General features: G+C 35.2%; 1 protein-coding gene across 2 annotated transcripts in view; it reads left to right on the top strand.

Moving 5' to 3' along the window:
- Positions 1-15169, top strand: part of LOC100378634 (pre-mRNA-splicing factor ATP-dependent RNA helicase PRP16-like) — a 33247-nt gene extending 18078 nt beyond the window's left edge. For both annotated transcript variants that reach the window (XM_085500470.1, XM_085500469.1), the window contains exons 15-25: positions 601-775; positions 1703-1858; positions 2755-2902; positions 5950-6112; positions 8301-8465; positions 9617-9765; positions 10858-11047; positions 11704-11829; positions 12233-12328; positions 12698-12819; positions 13427-15169. In XM_085500470.1, coding sequence (XP_085356596.1) covers positions 601-775; positions 1703-1858; positions 2755-2902; positions 5950-6112; positions 8301-8465; positions 9617-9765; positions 10858-11047; positions 11704-11829; positions 12233-12328; positions 12698-12819; positions 13427-13514 — 1578 coding nt within the window. In that variant the 3' untranslated portion in view covers positions 13515-15169. The remainder of the gene's footprint in view (positions 1-600; positions 776-1702; positions 1859-2754; positions 2903-5949; positions 6113-8300; positions 8466-9616; positions 9766-10857; positions 11048-11703; positions 11830-12232; positions 12329-12697; positions 12820-13426) is intronic.
- The last annotated feature ends 3008 nt before the right edge of the window (positions 15170-18177 follow it).

Raw genomic sequence — 18177 nt, 5'->3', positions numbered from 1 at the left:
TCTTTGGCAGTGTGCCAATTTTCCAGGCAAGGCAGATATCTTTGGCAGTGTGCCAATTTTCCAGGCAAGGCAGATACCTTTGGCAGTGTGCCAATTTTCCAGGTAAGGCTGATACCTTTGGCAGTGTGCCAATTTTCCAGGCAAGGCAGATACCTTTGGCAGTGTGCCAATTTTCCAGGCAAGGCAGATATCTTTGGCAGTGTGCCAATTTTCCAGGTAAGGCTGATACCTTTGGCAGTGTGCCAATTTTCCAGGTAAGGCTGATACCTTTGGCAGTGTGCCAATTTTCCAGGCAAGGCAGATACCTTTGGCAGTGTGCCAATTTTCCAGGCAAGGCAGATATCTTTGGCAGTGTGCCAATTTTCCAGGCAAGGCAGATATCTTTGGCAGTGTGCCAATTTTCCAGGTAAGGCAGATATCTTTGGCAATGTGGTAATATTTTAGGTAAGGCAGATATCTTTGGCAATATGCCATTTTTCCAGGTAAGGCAGATATCTTTGGCAATGTGACAATATTCTAGATAAGGCAGATATTTTTGGAAGTGTTCTATGAAGTATATTCAGAAAATAAATGTCTCTTTCGTCACTCACTTTATCACAGATCCCTGGTCGTACTTTCCCAGTTGATATTCTCTTCAGTAAGAATGTTGTAGAAGACTATGTTGATTCATCAGTGAAACAAGCATTACAGATCCATTTACAACCAGCACCTGGTGATATCCTTGTATTCATGCCAGGACAGGAAGACATTGAAGTCACATGTGATCTCATTGCGGGTAGGTACATGTCTATTGCATATCTGGCAATGAAAATCAACGCAGTAAGAAACTATATTTGGCTTAGGATCTATAGATCCACAGGAAACTACATAAACTGTTCAGCTCTTTGTTTATGTTTGCCACCCAGTGTGCATACACATTTTTTGGAATCTTACTGTTTATACATGTGACATCAAAAACAATTAATAGAATTCATTTGTCTGTAAAAACGCCATACCCACAAATTACACATGTTACAGACATGTTCTGTTGGTTCCAAATTATGGTTCATTTCAAGAAATATTGATTAATATAAGAAAAAATATCAGAAAAATTTGGGCAAGAAAGTCTGGTGGTGAAAAGGTTAAATTAGTACAACAAGCAGAAAAAAGGTTGTAAAATAATAAGGATGTTATGAGAATACCGCAATAATAAGGATGTTATGAGAATACCCCAAAGTATGCTCTCAGGTGGTACATGAACACATAAATCTCTGATATGGGTGATTTGATACAATCCACGTACTGCCTGAGCACATACTTTGCAGCAATCATGTAATAACCTTGTAATATTGTCTTCTACTTTCAGTTTATATTTAGTACATAAACCCAAAATGAGCTTTATTATATCTCAGTCATTAAGTGTATTTGCTACTAACTAAAAGCAAATATAGTAGCTTATATATATATAGCTATTATTAACTTGACTGGTCACTATCACTAGACAATAAGTATCCTCTGATCAGAGGATCAAATTTAATTTCAAACAGGAATGGTTTGCCTTTCATTATGCAACAGAAATATTATTTTAACCCATCGTGCTCATCAAAACAAATTTGAAAAGTTGTTACTGTCAGCGATATGAATATTAATGAAGCAAAAAGGCCATCTATTGATTATGGTCATCAAATTGTTAGAGATGTAAACCTTGTTATCTCAATTACAGAAAGACTTGAAGAGATTGAGAATGCTCCACAGTTAGCTATCTTACCTATCTACTCTCAGTTGCCGTCGGATCTACAGGCAAAGATATTCCAGAAAGCCCCTGATGGGGTCAGGAAATGTGTAGTAGCTACAAATATTGCAGAGACGTCGCTTACTGGTAAGTTTCATGCTCCCTAGGATTGACACTTTCCTTGGGATAAAAAAGATTCTGACAATGATTCAACCCCTGTGAAACACGTTAAAATAAAAACACTAAATATAGCGTAAATTATATAGTTAATTTACATAATGATTAGTCAGTTTCCAGCTTTTCCACTCATGTCTCAAGTACTAATTTCACATTTCAATGAAACTTGGTACATGGATGCTCAAAGACAGACCTAACAAGTTTAGGGTTATTGTCCTTGCATATTAATTAAATAATTTTTTTCTACTGATATTTCAGGTACTAATCATTTAGTTTTAATGAAACCTAGTACATAGAAAGCTCTAGCACTTTGCACAGACCTAATTAATTTTGAATAAAAATCTGTGCTCATTATACACCTAATTTGCATACAAATTGGTCAATTTTTGGCTTTTCTACATTGATATCTAAAGTACTTATCGTTTTTCAATGAATCTTGGTATGTAAAGGCAATGCAACTAATTAGTTATGTTTATATACATCCATAATAATTACCTAATTTGCATAATGATTAATCATCACATTATAATAAAACATGATACATATGGGCCCTGGAACAATACCCAAATCGATAAATAATTGCTTAATTTGCATAATAACTACCAATTTTCAAAAACCAATTATTGCATTTCAATAAGACTTGATTAGTTTAATAATGAAAAATGTATGAATTGATTATCTAATTATTATTAGCAATTTAATTCTAAAATATCTCCAATACTCAGGAGGTTTTTTCTAAGCTTTCTTTGATTAAGGATTCACAGAAATAGGACCCTATATAATATTATTGCACCATGTTGTTACCTTGTTATTTTGGTCTAGAAAATGAAAAAATGTGTTAACCTTGACCTTGTTCTCATATACAGTTGATGGAATAATGTTTGTAGTGGATTCTGGATATTGTAAATTGAAAGTGTTCAACCCACGTATTGGTATGGATGCTTTACAAATATATCCAATCAGTCAAGCCAATGCAAATCAGCGATCTGGGCGTGCTGGCAGGACTGGACCAGGGTTAGTGTATAATGATCACATTGTCTTCTTGTAATGAAAGAAAATGTCTTGTATTGTGTTTGATTTGTTGAGGTGCATGACTCAAATTTGAATATAATTAGTAGAAAAATTAATTATACTAACTGCATGTTGTACTCTGATTTACATTAGCAAATTAACTGACTGACAGTATATTGCTATTGGCCTTCTCAATAGAGCTAACGCACTGACAGTATATTGATATTGGCCTTCTCAATAGAGCAAACGCACTGACAGTATATTGCTATTGGCCTTCTCAATAGAGCCAGCATAGTATATTGCTATTGGCCCTCTCAATAGAGCAAACTCACTGACAGTATTTTGATATTGGCCTTCTCAATAGAGCAACTCACTGACAGTATATTGCTATTGGCCTTCTCAATAGAGCTAACATAGTATATTGCTATTGGCCTTCTCAATAGAGCAAACGCACTGACAGTATATTGCTATTGGCCTTCTCAATAGAGCTAACATAGTATATTGCTATTGGCCCTCCCAATAGAGCAAACGCACTGACAGTATATTGCTATTGGCCTTCTCAATAGAGCTAACATAGTATATTGCTATTGGCCCTCCCAATAGAGCAACTCACTGACAGTATTTTGATATTGGCCTTCTCAATAGAGCTAACATAGTATTTTGATATTGGCCCTCTCAATAGAGCAAACGCACTGACAGTATATTGATATTAGCCCTCTCAATAGAGCTAACATAGTATATTGCTATTGGCCCTCCCAATAGAGCAACTCACTGACAGTATTTTGATATTGGCCTTCTCAATAGAGCTAACATAGTATATTGCTATTGGCCCTCTCAATAGAGCAAACACACTGACAGTATATTGATATTAGCTCTCTCAATAGAGCTAACATAGTATATTGCTATTGGCCCTCCCAATAGAGCAACTCACTGACAGTATTTTGATATTGGCCTTCTCAATAGAGCTAACATAGTATATTGCTATTGGCCCTCTCAATAGAGCAAACGCACTGACAGTATATTGATATTAGCCCTCTCAATAGAGCTAACATAGTATATTGCTATTGGCCCTCCCAATAGAGCAAACTCACCGACAGTATTTTGATATTGGCCCTCCCATTAGAGCAAACTCACTGACAGTATTTTGATATTGGCCCTCCCAATAGAGCTAACATAATATATTGCTATTGGCCCTCCCAATAGAGCGACTCACTGACAGTATATTGATATTGGCCCTCTCAATAGAGCTAACATAGTATATTGCTATTGGCCCTTCAAATAGAACAAACTCACTGACAGTATATTGATATTGGCCCTCTCAATAGAGCTAACATAGTATTTTGATATTGGCTCGCCCAATAGAGCAAACTCACTGACAGTATATTGATATTGGCCCTCTCAATAGAGCTAACATAAGTGTATTGATATTGGCCTTCTCAATAGAGCAAACTCACTGACAGTATATTGATATTGGCCCTCTCAATAGAGCTAACATAGTATATTGCTATTGGCCTCCCAATAGAGCAACTCACTGACAATATTTTGATATTGGCCCTCCCAATAGAGCAAACGCACTGACAGTATATTGATATTGGCCCTCTCTATAGAGCTAACATAGTATATTGCTATTGGCCCTCCCAATAGAGCAACTCACTGACAGTATTTTGATATTGGCCCTCACAATAGAGCTAACATAGTATATTGCTATTGGCCCTCCAAATAGAACAAACTCACTGACAGTATATTGATATTCGCCCTCTCAATAGAGCTAACATAGTATATTGATATTGGTCCTCTAAATAGAACAAACTCACTGACAGTATTTTGATATTGGCCCTCTCAATAGAGCTAACATAGTATATTGAAATTGGCCCTCTCAATAGAGCAAACCTACTGACAGTATAGTAATATTGGCCCTCTCAATAGAGCTATCACAGTACATTGATAATGATAAACCATTAAAATCACTAAAAACTGAAAAAAATTTGAAATTACATTGTACATTGTAAATTGTAATGTTAATTGAAAGGTGGTAATTTTTCAAAAGTAGCAAAGTTACTCATTAATGAAAAATGTTTGAATGTTAGTTCATCTGAGTTGCATGTTTGTGAATGTTAGTTCATCTGAGCTAGATGTTTATGAATGTTAGTTCATTTGAGTTACATGTTTATGAATGTTAGTTCACCTGAGTTACATGTTTATGAATGTTAGTTCATTTGAGTTACATGTTTATGAATGTTAGTTCATCTGAGTTACATGTTTATGAATGTTAGTTCATCTGAGTTACATGTTTATGAATGTTAGTTTATTTGAGTTACATGTTTATGAATATTAGTTCATCTGAGTTACATGTTTATGAACATTAGTTCATCTGAGTTACATGTTTATGAATGTTAGTTTATTTGAGTTACATGTTTATGAATGTTAGTTCATCTGAGTTGCATGTTTATGAACATTAGTTCATCTGAGTTACATGTTTATGAATGTTAGTTCATCTGAGTTGCATGTTTATGAACATTAAATCATCTGAGTTACATGTTTATGAATGTTAGTTTATTTGAGTTACATGTTTATGAATGTTAGTTCATCTGAGTTACATGTATATGAATGTCAGTTCATCTGAGTTACATGTATATGAATGTTAGTTCATCTGAGCTACATGTTTATGAATGTTAGTTCATCTGAGCTACATGTTTATGAATGTTAGTTCATCTGAGGTATGAGTTTATGAATGTTAGCTCATCTGAGTTAAATGTTTATGAATGTTAGTTCATCTGAGTTGCATGTTTATGAATGTTAGTTCATCTGAGTTGCATGTTTATGAATGTTAGTTCATCTGAGTTAAATGTTTATGAATGTTAGCTCATCTGAGTTAAATGTTTATGAATGTTAGCTCATCTGAGTTAAATGTTTATGAATGTTAGCTCATCTGAGTTAAATGTTTATGAATGTTAGTTCATCTGAGTTGCATGTTTATGAATGTTAGTTCATCTGAGTTGCATGTTTATGAATGTTAGTTATAACAATGGCTTCTAATTTTTTACTTACAGACAGTGTTATAGACTGTACACAGAGTCTGCCTACAAGAGTGAACTGCTGACTATGACTGTACCTGAAATACAACGTACCAATTTAGCCAATGTGGTACTTTTATTGAAATCACTTGGTGTACAAGATTTGCTGCAGTTTCATTTCATGGATCCACCACCACAGGTAGATTAATCTTTATCTAACTGTGTTGACATTACCCTAGGTTATCTTGCATCAAGTAAGAGAATGACAGCCCTATGTTTATATAGACATATGAATCAGCTGTGATATGCCACATTGTTTGGTGGGTAGTGACATTACATGTACCTGTTGTTTTCAGCAACTCTGGTTGTTTGCTATGTCTAGATGATGATGAAGCAGGTGGCAGTGTCGATTGATGTTTAGTGTTTTTTCCTATCACAATGTTTGCACTGACTTAATTTATGGTTTACTATAGTTTGGAATTTGGGGTTTATTTTTACCCATGGAAACTGGATGTTTGATATCGTAAATATTCTAATTAGGCGTCATTTTTCAAATATTACAATCTTTCCTGATGCCGAAATTATAGTGCAATCCTGTTTTTTCATAGTCAATGATGTCTATTAAAGAGTACAATATTCATCATGACTAGCACGAGTGGGTAAACTCTGTTTCAACAAAGAGCAGTACCGTAATCACTGTAAAAAGTGTTAAATTAAATTAATAATTTAAAAAATTATGCCATTTTCCAAAAGATTATACTGCAACATCAAATCTCTTCCATGTTGCCTTTGCTATTCAGTGAAGTCGCTGAACCCTCATTGTCATATGAGCTATAGTTGACTGGCACCATCCAACATTCTGATTGGTTAATATCCAACAGGTCAAAGAACATAATTCCCGGTTTTATTCTAAAAATCCAGCAAACACATTACTACGAATTTCTTCACAATTTATAAGTTTGGAGAACAGGCTGGATCAAGCAATGTCACCAATATGTTGATGAAAATATTGATCAATGTCACGAAAATTTTTAAAAAATACTAGTTGTACTTTTTTCTGCTGAGGGATGACGTTTCTCTATGACTGCCGTAAATAAAATTTGCATACAACTCAGGGGTACTCAGTTTTCTTGGACACCCCTGGACTAATTCTCCTCAAACCTCACACATACTTATCTGATACATATGCACACGTGATGAATTTGTGATCCGGTCTAAGATGGCCAACTGCTGACAATGTTAGTTACTTTCTTGTGTGATACATATGCATTGAATTTGTGATTCAGTCAAAGATGGCTGACTGATGGCCATGTATGTCAAAAAATTCACTAAAATCATGTATTTTGACATGTCTGAGACCAGATCATGGGCATATGTTCAAACTTAGTAGTGTTAACTATTATGGATAGTTGCATGGCACTTTGATTTGTAAATTCAACTCAAAATAGCCAACTGGTGGCCAATTTGTTTATGACAAATTCTATTCCAGACAGACATATATATATCATACATGCTTTAAGCAATTCATATCAAACTTAATACCTAGATTGTCCATCATATGCATACACACATACAATAATGCTGTCATCTGACCGTTTCATTTGTAAAAAAAAAAAACCCATTAAAGTCAGGTATTATGACATGTCCAGTACCAAACCTTGGGCATGTGGTCTTTGATTTTCTTCAAACTTGGTGGAAGTTTAACCGTTCCTGGAGGTTGATGAATGTCAGAACTTTGATTAACGTCTAATCAGGATGGCTGACTCAACCCTTCAATCAGGTCACCTAAGTACTGCAGCATCATATGCTATAATTCTTAGTTATAAATAACATTCATTATGCGCAGGACTAGAAGCTAAATTATCCTTAAATGTGTATAGTTTTGACATGTGCTTCAATCATTTTATGAGTCACAATAATTATGAATAGGAACCTACATACTAATAATTTGTGCTATTGACCTCTGTTTGCTTACTACTGGTACATGTATAAACATGGTATCATTCGTTGTCACATGCATTTCCATAGTGAAAAATACCATGAGATACGATGAGTTTTTCATTCTGTTGTTATATTCTACGTTACACACCAAAACTACCGCTATTACTCACTTTATAACAAAAAACAGAATTCTGCATGTTTATGGCCTTTAACATTAAGTACATAACAGGGACTGTGGATTGCAATATGCTTGTTTCATCTTTTATGCTGATGTGAGAGTATGTGGTACAGGTGGTATGTGAAGATTATCCACCAGATTTAAAACTATATGATAGATTGTTGTATTCTGAATCAATATAAACTGAGAATGATTTTGCGATGTGTTGTCATTTTTACATTGAAATGCACATTTCTACATTTTAATACTAATACTTGTTTCTTTCTAGGATAACATTTTGAATTCCATGTATCAATTATGGATTCTGGGAGCATTGGATAATACTGGTAATCTCACACCAATAGGAAGACAGATGGTAGAGTTTCCACTGGATCCTGCTTTGTCAAAAGTGTTAATTGTTTCTTGTGATATGGGATGCAGTGCAGAAATACTAGTAAGTAAATTAAAAGTCTAAGCATGGTTTGATCTGATTCTGTACTGCCTGACTGCATAATTTCCATACAAACGTGGGAACAGTCTTGTTTGTATACACATACATGTAAAATAAAATGAGCGATTGCTATGGAGCTGCAACCATCAACATCGAGGTAGCAGGAGGTTTCTGCTGGTGACATTGCGGCATTACTCAGTTCCAAATGAAGGTTACCAACGCCAAATGAGCAACGTTTTAACCGGTAACCAAGACTCATTCAATCCACGGCCAGCGAGCAACATCACAAACGATGTTGTAGCATGCAGCTCAGCAACTACCACTGTCGGCGAAAGTAATCCCGTCAGTGGAGTACCGTAGTTGCACTGCAGTTGCTTTCTGTAGAGGAACTTTTAACTTCAACATAAACTGTTTATCACAGTCGTCCAGTTCAAGTTCTGGTTCTGTCTAGGCCCCAACTAAACATCCGTGAGTTATTAATTCGAACAGTGACTCAGATTAGATGTCTTATTATTTTATGTTCACACAGACAGTGACTCGCATTATACACTGACACACGTTGATAGGGCATTATACTATCTTGGAACATATTAATGCGAAATTAGGTTCCCGACCTAAATTTCATCCCGGCTTGTTGCACATGGAACATATGTAATAACAACAGAATCCCACACACCTCCCCCGTGGCTTTTGTTGTGTATGGAAGTTGTTTTCACTCAAGATGCGGTGTATCTTGTGGCCGTACTTTCACAAGCGACTAGTATAATTTATGAGACAAAGGTGAGTGGGTAATACCAGCCAAGTATCAACAAGTTCCGGTACACTGTATATGAGCTTCACAACAGAATGTGTGTGTGATTTCAATGAGCTGAGCTCAACACCATTAGCTCTGTTACCATTCCTGTAAATTGATCAGTTTATAAGAAGAGTTTTAGACAAGCATTTATAGTTTATGCACAAGTCCAGTATTGGCAGTAATATCCAACATATGTTAGCCTTGATCATTCAACAGAAATGCAACACTAGTAGACATCTGCATTGTACATTTCTGGTCGAAAATATTTTTCTATCATATGCAAATTTGCCACCATGCATTGTAGATCAGCATACATTATTTAATGCCGAGTCCTTTCTATATCATTTTTGTTTTGCAGATTATTGTTTCCATGTTGTCAGTACCATCTATCTTTTTTCGGCCCAAAGGACGGGAAGAAGAAAGCGACGCTGCCAGAGAGAAGTTTGCAGTACCTGAAAGTGACCATCTGACGTTCTTAAACGTCTATCAACAGTGGAAAAACAATAAGTGAGTCACTAGTAAAATGTCAATATTTATCATAAGTCATTGTGATAAACTGCAATATTATCCTATGTCATGATTTCACAAGTGTTCAGGTTTATGTCAAATTTGGCTTGTAGTCGGTGATAGTAAAAAAAATCATTTGCGTTGAATTGATTCTTGAAACAATGTCTTCTGTAATGGCTGTGGTTGTGTACTCTCTCCAACCAAATACTATGCAGTGAATGAATGACATTATCAACAAATTTTAATTTGTAAGAAAGCGAAGACAATAAGTATACAGTGAAGTCTATTGGAAATTTGTATTAAGTTTGTGATTTTTTATGGAAATTTAGATCTTGCTTCACATAACACTGCATATGTCTTGTTTGGCTATAACACTGCATATGTCTTGTTTGGCTATAACACTGCATATGTCTTGTTTGGCTATAACACTGCATATGTCTTGTTTGGCTATAACACTGCATATGTCTTGTTTGGCTATAACACTGCATATGTCTTGTTTGGCTATAACACTGCATATGTCTTGTTTGGCTATAACACTGCATATGTCTTGTTTGGCTATAACACTGCATATGTCTTGTTTGGCTATAACACTGCACATGTCTTGTTTGGCTATAACACTGCACATGTCTTGTTTGGCTATAAAACTGCATATGTCTTGTTTGGCTATAACACTGCATATGTCTTGTTTGGCTATAACACTGCATATGTCTTGTTTGGCTATAACACTGCATATGTCTTGTTTGGCTATAACACTGCATATGTCTTGTTTGGCTATAACACTGCATATGTCTTGTTTGGCTATAACACTGCATATGTCTTGTTTGGCTATAACACTGCATATGTCTTGTTTGGCTATAACACTTCATATGTCTTGTTTGGCTATAACACTTCATATGTCTTGTTTGGCTATAACACTGCATATGTCTTGTTTGGCTATAACACTGCATATGTCTTGTTTGGCTATAACACTGCATATGTCTTGTTTGGCTATAACACTGCATGCTAGCTGTTGCTAAATTGATCTAACTGATACTGTATCATTGTGACAAACTTAACTTGTTCTGTGCTAATGATCCGCATTTCCACCTGCAGCTACTCAGCTATGTGGTGCAATGAACACTTTGTCCATGTGAAAGCCATGAGAAAAGTACGCGAAGTTAGGCAACAATTGAAGGAAATTATGGATCAAAGCAAGATGGATCTGGTGTCTTGTGGTACTGGATGGGATATCATTAGAAAGTGCATTTGTTCTGCATATTTCCACCAAGCTGCTAAACTCAAGGTAAAGCTTGTCTTCGTAGTAGTTCCTAATTTGAAGAATAATCTCAAATGCTCCTCAGATCCACAAACAGTTTTCTATTGTCCAATGAACAGTACATAAAGATCAATTTATGAATATTTATGATCTAACTTTAAACTTGATATCTGATAACCAATGAATAATTCTTCAAGGCAGGTCTCAGAATAAGGTGTATATCAATGCGCATTCTGAGGTTTGAACTTGAACCTAGATACAGTAGTTTATTTTCAGTACCTCTTATCTCAATCAGAGTAGTAACTTGCATATAATTTATATTATATCACCAGAGGTTAGGTTGACTAGGCGTACATACATGCCTGTACTAATTAAGACAACAAATCAGACTTGGAGTCATCTTCGCTAGCCAAGGTCTAAGTTTATTCGGCAAAGCCTCTAAACAGACCTTGGCAGAACGACCATCAAGCATGCGTATTCTAACAGCGCCCCCGGTAGTCAGTTGCGGCTAATCATTGTCCAATCACTTTGCGTGTTACAATACCCTCTTTGGTGTTTCATTTTAATCATGATATTTGTGATGACTTGGAGTCTGAGTCTGAGCTTTCTGTGATCAAGAAGCTATTGGTATAAGTTGATTTGAATTTCTAAATTTTACTTTTCAATGTCTCTTGATTAAATAGGGTATTGGTGAATATGTTAATGTACGTACGGGTATGCCATGCCATTTACATCCTACAAGTGCCTTATATGGTATGGGATTCACTCCAGATTATATCGTGTATCATGAACTTATCATGACAACTAAGGTAAGGGGTGCCAATTACATTTAGTTATATATTGATATTCTTGATTTTCCTTGTTGACTTTGGTCACATTGTTTTACAATTTTAAGGCTGTTTCATCTCAAAATTATCCACAGGGAAAACTAGGTCAGTTCCTAGGATTCATTTGTTCACTCTATTGACCTGTCTTTTGTTTCTTATTTTATTTTTAATATGTTAATTGATTAGGTTTTGAGCTCAGGCTTGTCTCATAGTGTGCTCATACCAGCAACTTTTCACTTGGTAAATTTAAGTTCCAGTATTTACATTTCAACGAGGTCTGGTGTTGTGAATATGATATGAATAAATAAATGCAGTTGACAATGTCTGTCTGTCTGATAAACCCTGTGTTGATGTTTAACCAGTCAGTTATATGTTATCAAACTAGGAATACATGCAATGTGTTACCGCAGTGGAAGGTCAATGGTTGGCAGAACTGGGACCCATGTTTTACAGCGTTAAAGAATCAGGAAAGTCAAGACATGTGAGTATCTTTCAAATGTCTCAAAGTTTCATACCATGATTAGAATTTGTTTTAATGCACAGCATTGTGCAATTCTATCTACTAGTATTTTGAAAACTAATAATTTGATAAATCTCTATGGATGTGTAATGCAATTGATTCATTGTCATGTTGAGTGCAATCTTAGAGATAATTTTCCATTTCTGAATTTCAAATCATTTTAGTCATTACTAAAATGAACCTTTTCAAACAAAAGCACTCTGTTTTCGGCAAATAACAAATACTAAATATGAAGCTGATGATTTCCTGTCTCTAGTTTGATGTACCTTGTAATATGAACTCTGCTTCTTGTGTCACATGTTAATTCACTTCTGAATAACTCTCCTGCAGCATAAACGACAACTTGCCAAGGAAGAAATGAGTGCTATGGAGGAAGAGTTAGCAATTGCCAATGCTCAGCTAGAAACCAGGAAGGAGGAGACGAAAGAAAAGGAATCAGGCTCATCAAAAAGGTTGGTTTATCTGCTAATTTGATCTATATATTCAGCGTTCTCCCCAGAAATATTGCGTTCAGTTTGGGCCAATTTGCATAACAATACAGTATGTTAATTTCTATTGTATCCATTGTTATGATAAATTGGTTCTACTGTTTATCCTAAATTTAATGGTTGGGAACCCCTGGGGAGAACCCTGTTATTTTTGTCAGTGACCATTACCATTGGAAAAATAATTTTTTGGAACATTAAGATCAGTCTGATTAAAAGATTGTTGTTTTAAAGAAACAATAATTACTGTGACAATAGTATCAACACAGTTTAACAGATTGTATATACAGTGCAAATAATATACTACATGTATAGGCCAAGGCGCTGGGTTATTATGCTACAGATTCACTGGGAAGGACAGGACCATTAATTGAAATTGATTTACTAATAGATGAAACATTTGACTAACCTGGTGTTCAAAATGATTTTTTTAACACTAGGGTAGCACATAATGCGATTATATTAGGTAGATAGTCTCACAGCCATTTATAACTCTACGATGAAACTTGAATGGTAACTTCTATTCCTTGAATGTTGTATTTAAGTATATTAATTATCAGATACTTTCTTTCAGACTGAAGATCTTAACACCTGGCAGACGAGAAGATCGTATAAAGTCACCAGCAACACCTAAACGAAAACTTCCATCATTTGGTCTGTAGCACTGTACAGTCTGTTTAATGAAATCTTAAAACAACTTTGAATGTAATATTGTTAATTTCTTTCAAATCTATTTTTATTATTCATTATTTGTGCACATGGAGTCTATTTTCTTTACTTTTAAACACTATTGATACATTCACATTTTGCCTAATGTGCGTATCAGTGCAGTGAAGTTATGTAATAAACATTCATGTTCTTAATATTACTGTAAGTTTTTGCAAATAAGCTTGTGGGACAAACTCCATAAGATGGACCTCATGGTAAAATTTTCCAGTAAATTCAGTTCTATACGCGATTTACATACAAGATTTATAATCATTGGCTGCCAGCCTTTTCCTGGTTTGTCATTAGAATGGTCATGCTTTGAAACCAAATAATGCCAGCCTGTCTGCCATCAAAGAGCTGATTTGTGGTAGAACCCAGTACTACTGAACAAACTGTAACAAACAAAAGTGGTAGGCCATTGTGCTGACCTTGTCTTTGATTTATAAATCCCTTGTTTTGAATGTACATTAACTTTTCAGTGATTCAAGCAAATATGCTCAGCCCATTACAGTTCGTTGCCAGCAGTGACTGATCAAATAACAGTACTATTTAGGCAAATGTACACCCACACTCCTGGATTTCTTCTAGTGATGGAATTTGGAATCAATGGAGTCTGGCCATTGACAATGGATTTCTCACATTCATACCACTCTTTGTAACCCATTCTTCTGGCTGTATGTTTATTCTTGTAAACCAACACTTGTCACTTTCTCTTTATGCAGATTGTAAATTAAATTGTTACATTTGTATTCATATAGAGATTTTAAGCCGCTATTGTAAAATTTCTTTAACTTGTAAAATTGCTAAATAATAATTGTAAAACTTGCGTAAGTTGTAAACTGCTATTATGTTAGACTCGTACATTTTGTAACTGGCTAATTAAATCTCACATAACTTGTACACCTACATTGTTTGTATATAGATTGTAAAGAGATGGAGTTCCTTCAACATTGCATTGGGATTTAAAACTATGACTTTAGCCCTCTAATGACTGTGCTATTGGAAATTTAGTTGGTTCATCAATACAACTTAACACAGTCAGTTTATTCCTTCACACAGGTATCAAATTATTTATGAGTAAATTACAAAGCAGTCCCCCATTCTATGTTTATGTAAATTAAGTTCATGTGTTAAAGCCAGTAATCTCACAGCAGGATGAACTACGAAATCAATTTGTTTCTTTTCCTTGGATAATCATGGTGTTAGTCAGTAATTGTATCCTTTGGTTTACAAATATAAACCACCAGGAGATGAAAGCCAAGACAAGATTACAAAACTACACTCACCGACCGACCAAACAGTGAGATATTATTATGAACAAAACAAAGCATACAAGTAAATGTATACGTTGTTGTATCACCTGATGATTCCATGAACAGTACTGAAGATCACTTGATTGACAGTAGCAGTGCTCTCCAAATCTAATGCTCAAGCATTTTAGAAATTTATATTTTGTAATTTCTTATGTTCTTATTCTCACTGAGCATTGAAAAGCCTGTTGGGAATATTGTTGAACAGTTTTGACCACTGAAATGTTCTGAGAACCATAGAGGTTATTGGTATAGTAAATCCTTTTACAAAAGATAAATAAAAAATACTTTTGGTAGAACGCTGATATCATTGCACATAGAATATGTAGGTGGTAGCATGAGATTATCTGAGGCACAGTACCCTTTGCTAGTCCCCAATTCGATGCACTCCAGAAAAGGGGGTTTATGGATTGCCCTCATGTGAATGCAGTTATGCATGTGCATCCATACCCTCCTGTATCTCTGGCATGCCAAGATCAATAACATTCAAACTAACACATTTTGATTAAAGATGGCCAATTGTTATGCTCAAAATCAAGATGTTCCAAAACTTGATCTCCGTCAATATGGATGCATTCCATTCAAACTTTATACATACATTGGACATAATGAGATCTTGATGCCAATTTGTTTTTAACAAATGCTGTTCCGGAGTTATATCTCAAATATTTACCAATCATGTTCAAATTTTGGTATATACACATGTGTGACATGATGTATGATGTATTTGTTTGATCGCCAGATTCAGAATAATTGGATGGCAGCCATTTTAATGTTAGCAATTCATCACACAGTTAAGACATTTGTGATATACATGCTGCCTGGCCTTGAAAACCAAGTTCTACACTGGTGTTTGATCTTCTTGCTAAGTCACACAAGTCTAGTGGAACAGTTATTCATATCACCCATTGAACAGCTTTGGTCTTCACATTTTATTGTCACTGCAGCAGCTACTCAATGTGAGGGTTCTTGGTGTCATGACATATATGTGACTACAGAAACAAACAATTCAGCAAAACCACATTTCAGTGGGCTCGGGTCACAACTGCTCTGTCATTTGTTCATCTCAAAGCGTGTGAGTGTTCAGGCACCTACAACAACAATTCTAACTGCTTTCTTGGCCCATCCACCACAGCAGGAAGTAAGCTAGTTTCTTTGATCTACTAAGTCTGTTACAATCTGCCTTAACTCACGATCATCTTAGACATGCCTGAACTGATTACATTCAAACTTCACATATACATCATACATAATATTATACATATGCACATTTTTGTTTGATTTTACAATCAAATTTAAAATGGTTGAATGACCGCCATTTTTGTGCTGAAAAATCATTAAAATTGAGCATTTCCGGAACCGGATCTCGGATGTTTTTAGATGGTTTTTGTTCAAAATGTGGTACATACATTGGACATTATGGGACCTTGATGCACGTCATTTTGTTTTTCAACTGGGATTTAAAATGGCTGACAGGCTACCATTTTGTTTTAATGAAGGTGGTTCTCGTGCCATATCTCTGACATGCTTTGACTTATTATGTTCCAATTTTATATATTCATTATACATCAAGTCATAGATATACAGATGTATTGGTTTGACTATCTGATTCAAAATGGCCGACCAGTGGCAGAATAAATATCTAACCTCATGTCTGTCGAAGTTATGCGTGTTCTTGTAACCAAATTGTTCTTCTGTTAATTAATTTATGTTTGTGAAAAATACACTTATCTTAAATTTCTTGTTGGATATGTTTGATAGCTCTGACTAGAATGCGATGATTACACCCAGACGAGTCTTAAAGGTAATAGTCAGTAATTGGCAATAACCAATGAACCATAGAACTGGCTAAATCATTTACTTTTATTATATATTGATACATTGTATTTGAGTTAATTGCATCGCATGTATAAATTGTATTCTAACATTAATAAACTATATTGCTATATATGTGTCACCATAAGTTACAGCATGCCATAATTCTGTGATCATTTTCTTAAAAGGCAATTAGTCCTGCAAGAAAGTTCTGTAGTTTTTATAATATTAGTCGCAATGTAGCTATCTTTAATATAAAATTGTATGCGTCACTGTAGGTGTCACGAGCTCGGGGTCACAGGGTTGGAACAATATTAATCCAAAACACTCAAGTTGTGAGATACACAGGGATAATTTAGACTGATGGACTTGAATATACAACTACATGTATATGCATATATAATTAGAATGCACATCAAGCTTACACATACAACGGCACACGTGAATTACGTGAAACCATGGTTTATCAGGTAAAGCAAGATTTATGCATGGTATTGTCTCTTGCAGTATCGCACACACCTGCAACAGCTCAACGTTTGAGGGTATCAATGTTCGGTTCCAGAAATGTTGACAAAACTGTACAGCTAAATGCAAGTGTACCAGCTAGGCACAGTTTGGTGAAGAGCATGTTTGGGTTCTTGCATAATGAAGTGATGATTAAAATTTTTACGTGGTCTCACAAACGGCATTTTCACTAGCCACTTGAGCGAGCTAGTATAAGAATCAACAATAATTAATTAATGGAGCTCACAACTAGAATAGGTGGGAATACAGTATTTTGTATAGTTTATATATTTATATATATAAATGGCAGGCAATCTATAACAATTGTGACGGGCATATAGATTTAACTAGTAGTTCTTTACGTTTACATGTAAGAGTCTGGGGGTATTGTAGCGAAGGACTTTCACCTTACTTGACTGGCTGTTGACGATGTAGGCGATGTAGCAGAATATACATTGGTAGCAATTTCTTGCAGTTAGTATCCTCTGTTAGTAAGTCTGAGGCAAATTATGTCTTCCTGCCAGACTAACACAATGTGTCACTATCATTGGCGATTATGTCAGACCTATTCTTCAAGCTTATTACATAACACCCAGTCACATCATAGCGCTCTGACTAATCTCAGTTCCAAACGGCCACAAATAGATTTTTAGTGAACTAACTCGGTACAATATGGTTGTCACATGTTTAGAACAAAGAATTAAACCCTTGTAATCTTAGCAGGAAACCCCCACCTATAACCATATGTAAAAGACAATAGAATAAATGCAACTCTACAAGTCTATAAGTCATTACTAGTTATACTGTACACAAAGTTAATTTATAAATGACAACCAGGCAACATGAAAACAACCTTAATACTATCACGTACCGCTGGTTTTGAAAATACCCAGTATGTACAATTTAATAAACCTATCCAGAAAGAAATTTTAATTTGTTTCGTTGTTATACAGAGCGCAAACTAGATAAAAACCAACAAGCTTTTGGA

The sequence above is a fragment of the Saccoglossus kowalevskii genome, chromosome 6, assembly GCF_978046115.1.
Source record: "Saccoglossus kowalevskii chromosome 6, keSacKowa6.1, whole genome shotgun sequence".
Lineage (NCBI taxonomy): Eukaryota > Metazoa > Hemichordata > Enteropneusta > Harrimaniidae > Saccoglossus > Saccoglossus kowalevskii.
This window is presented reverse-complemented; position numbering and strand designations above follow the sequence as displayed.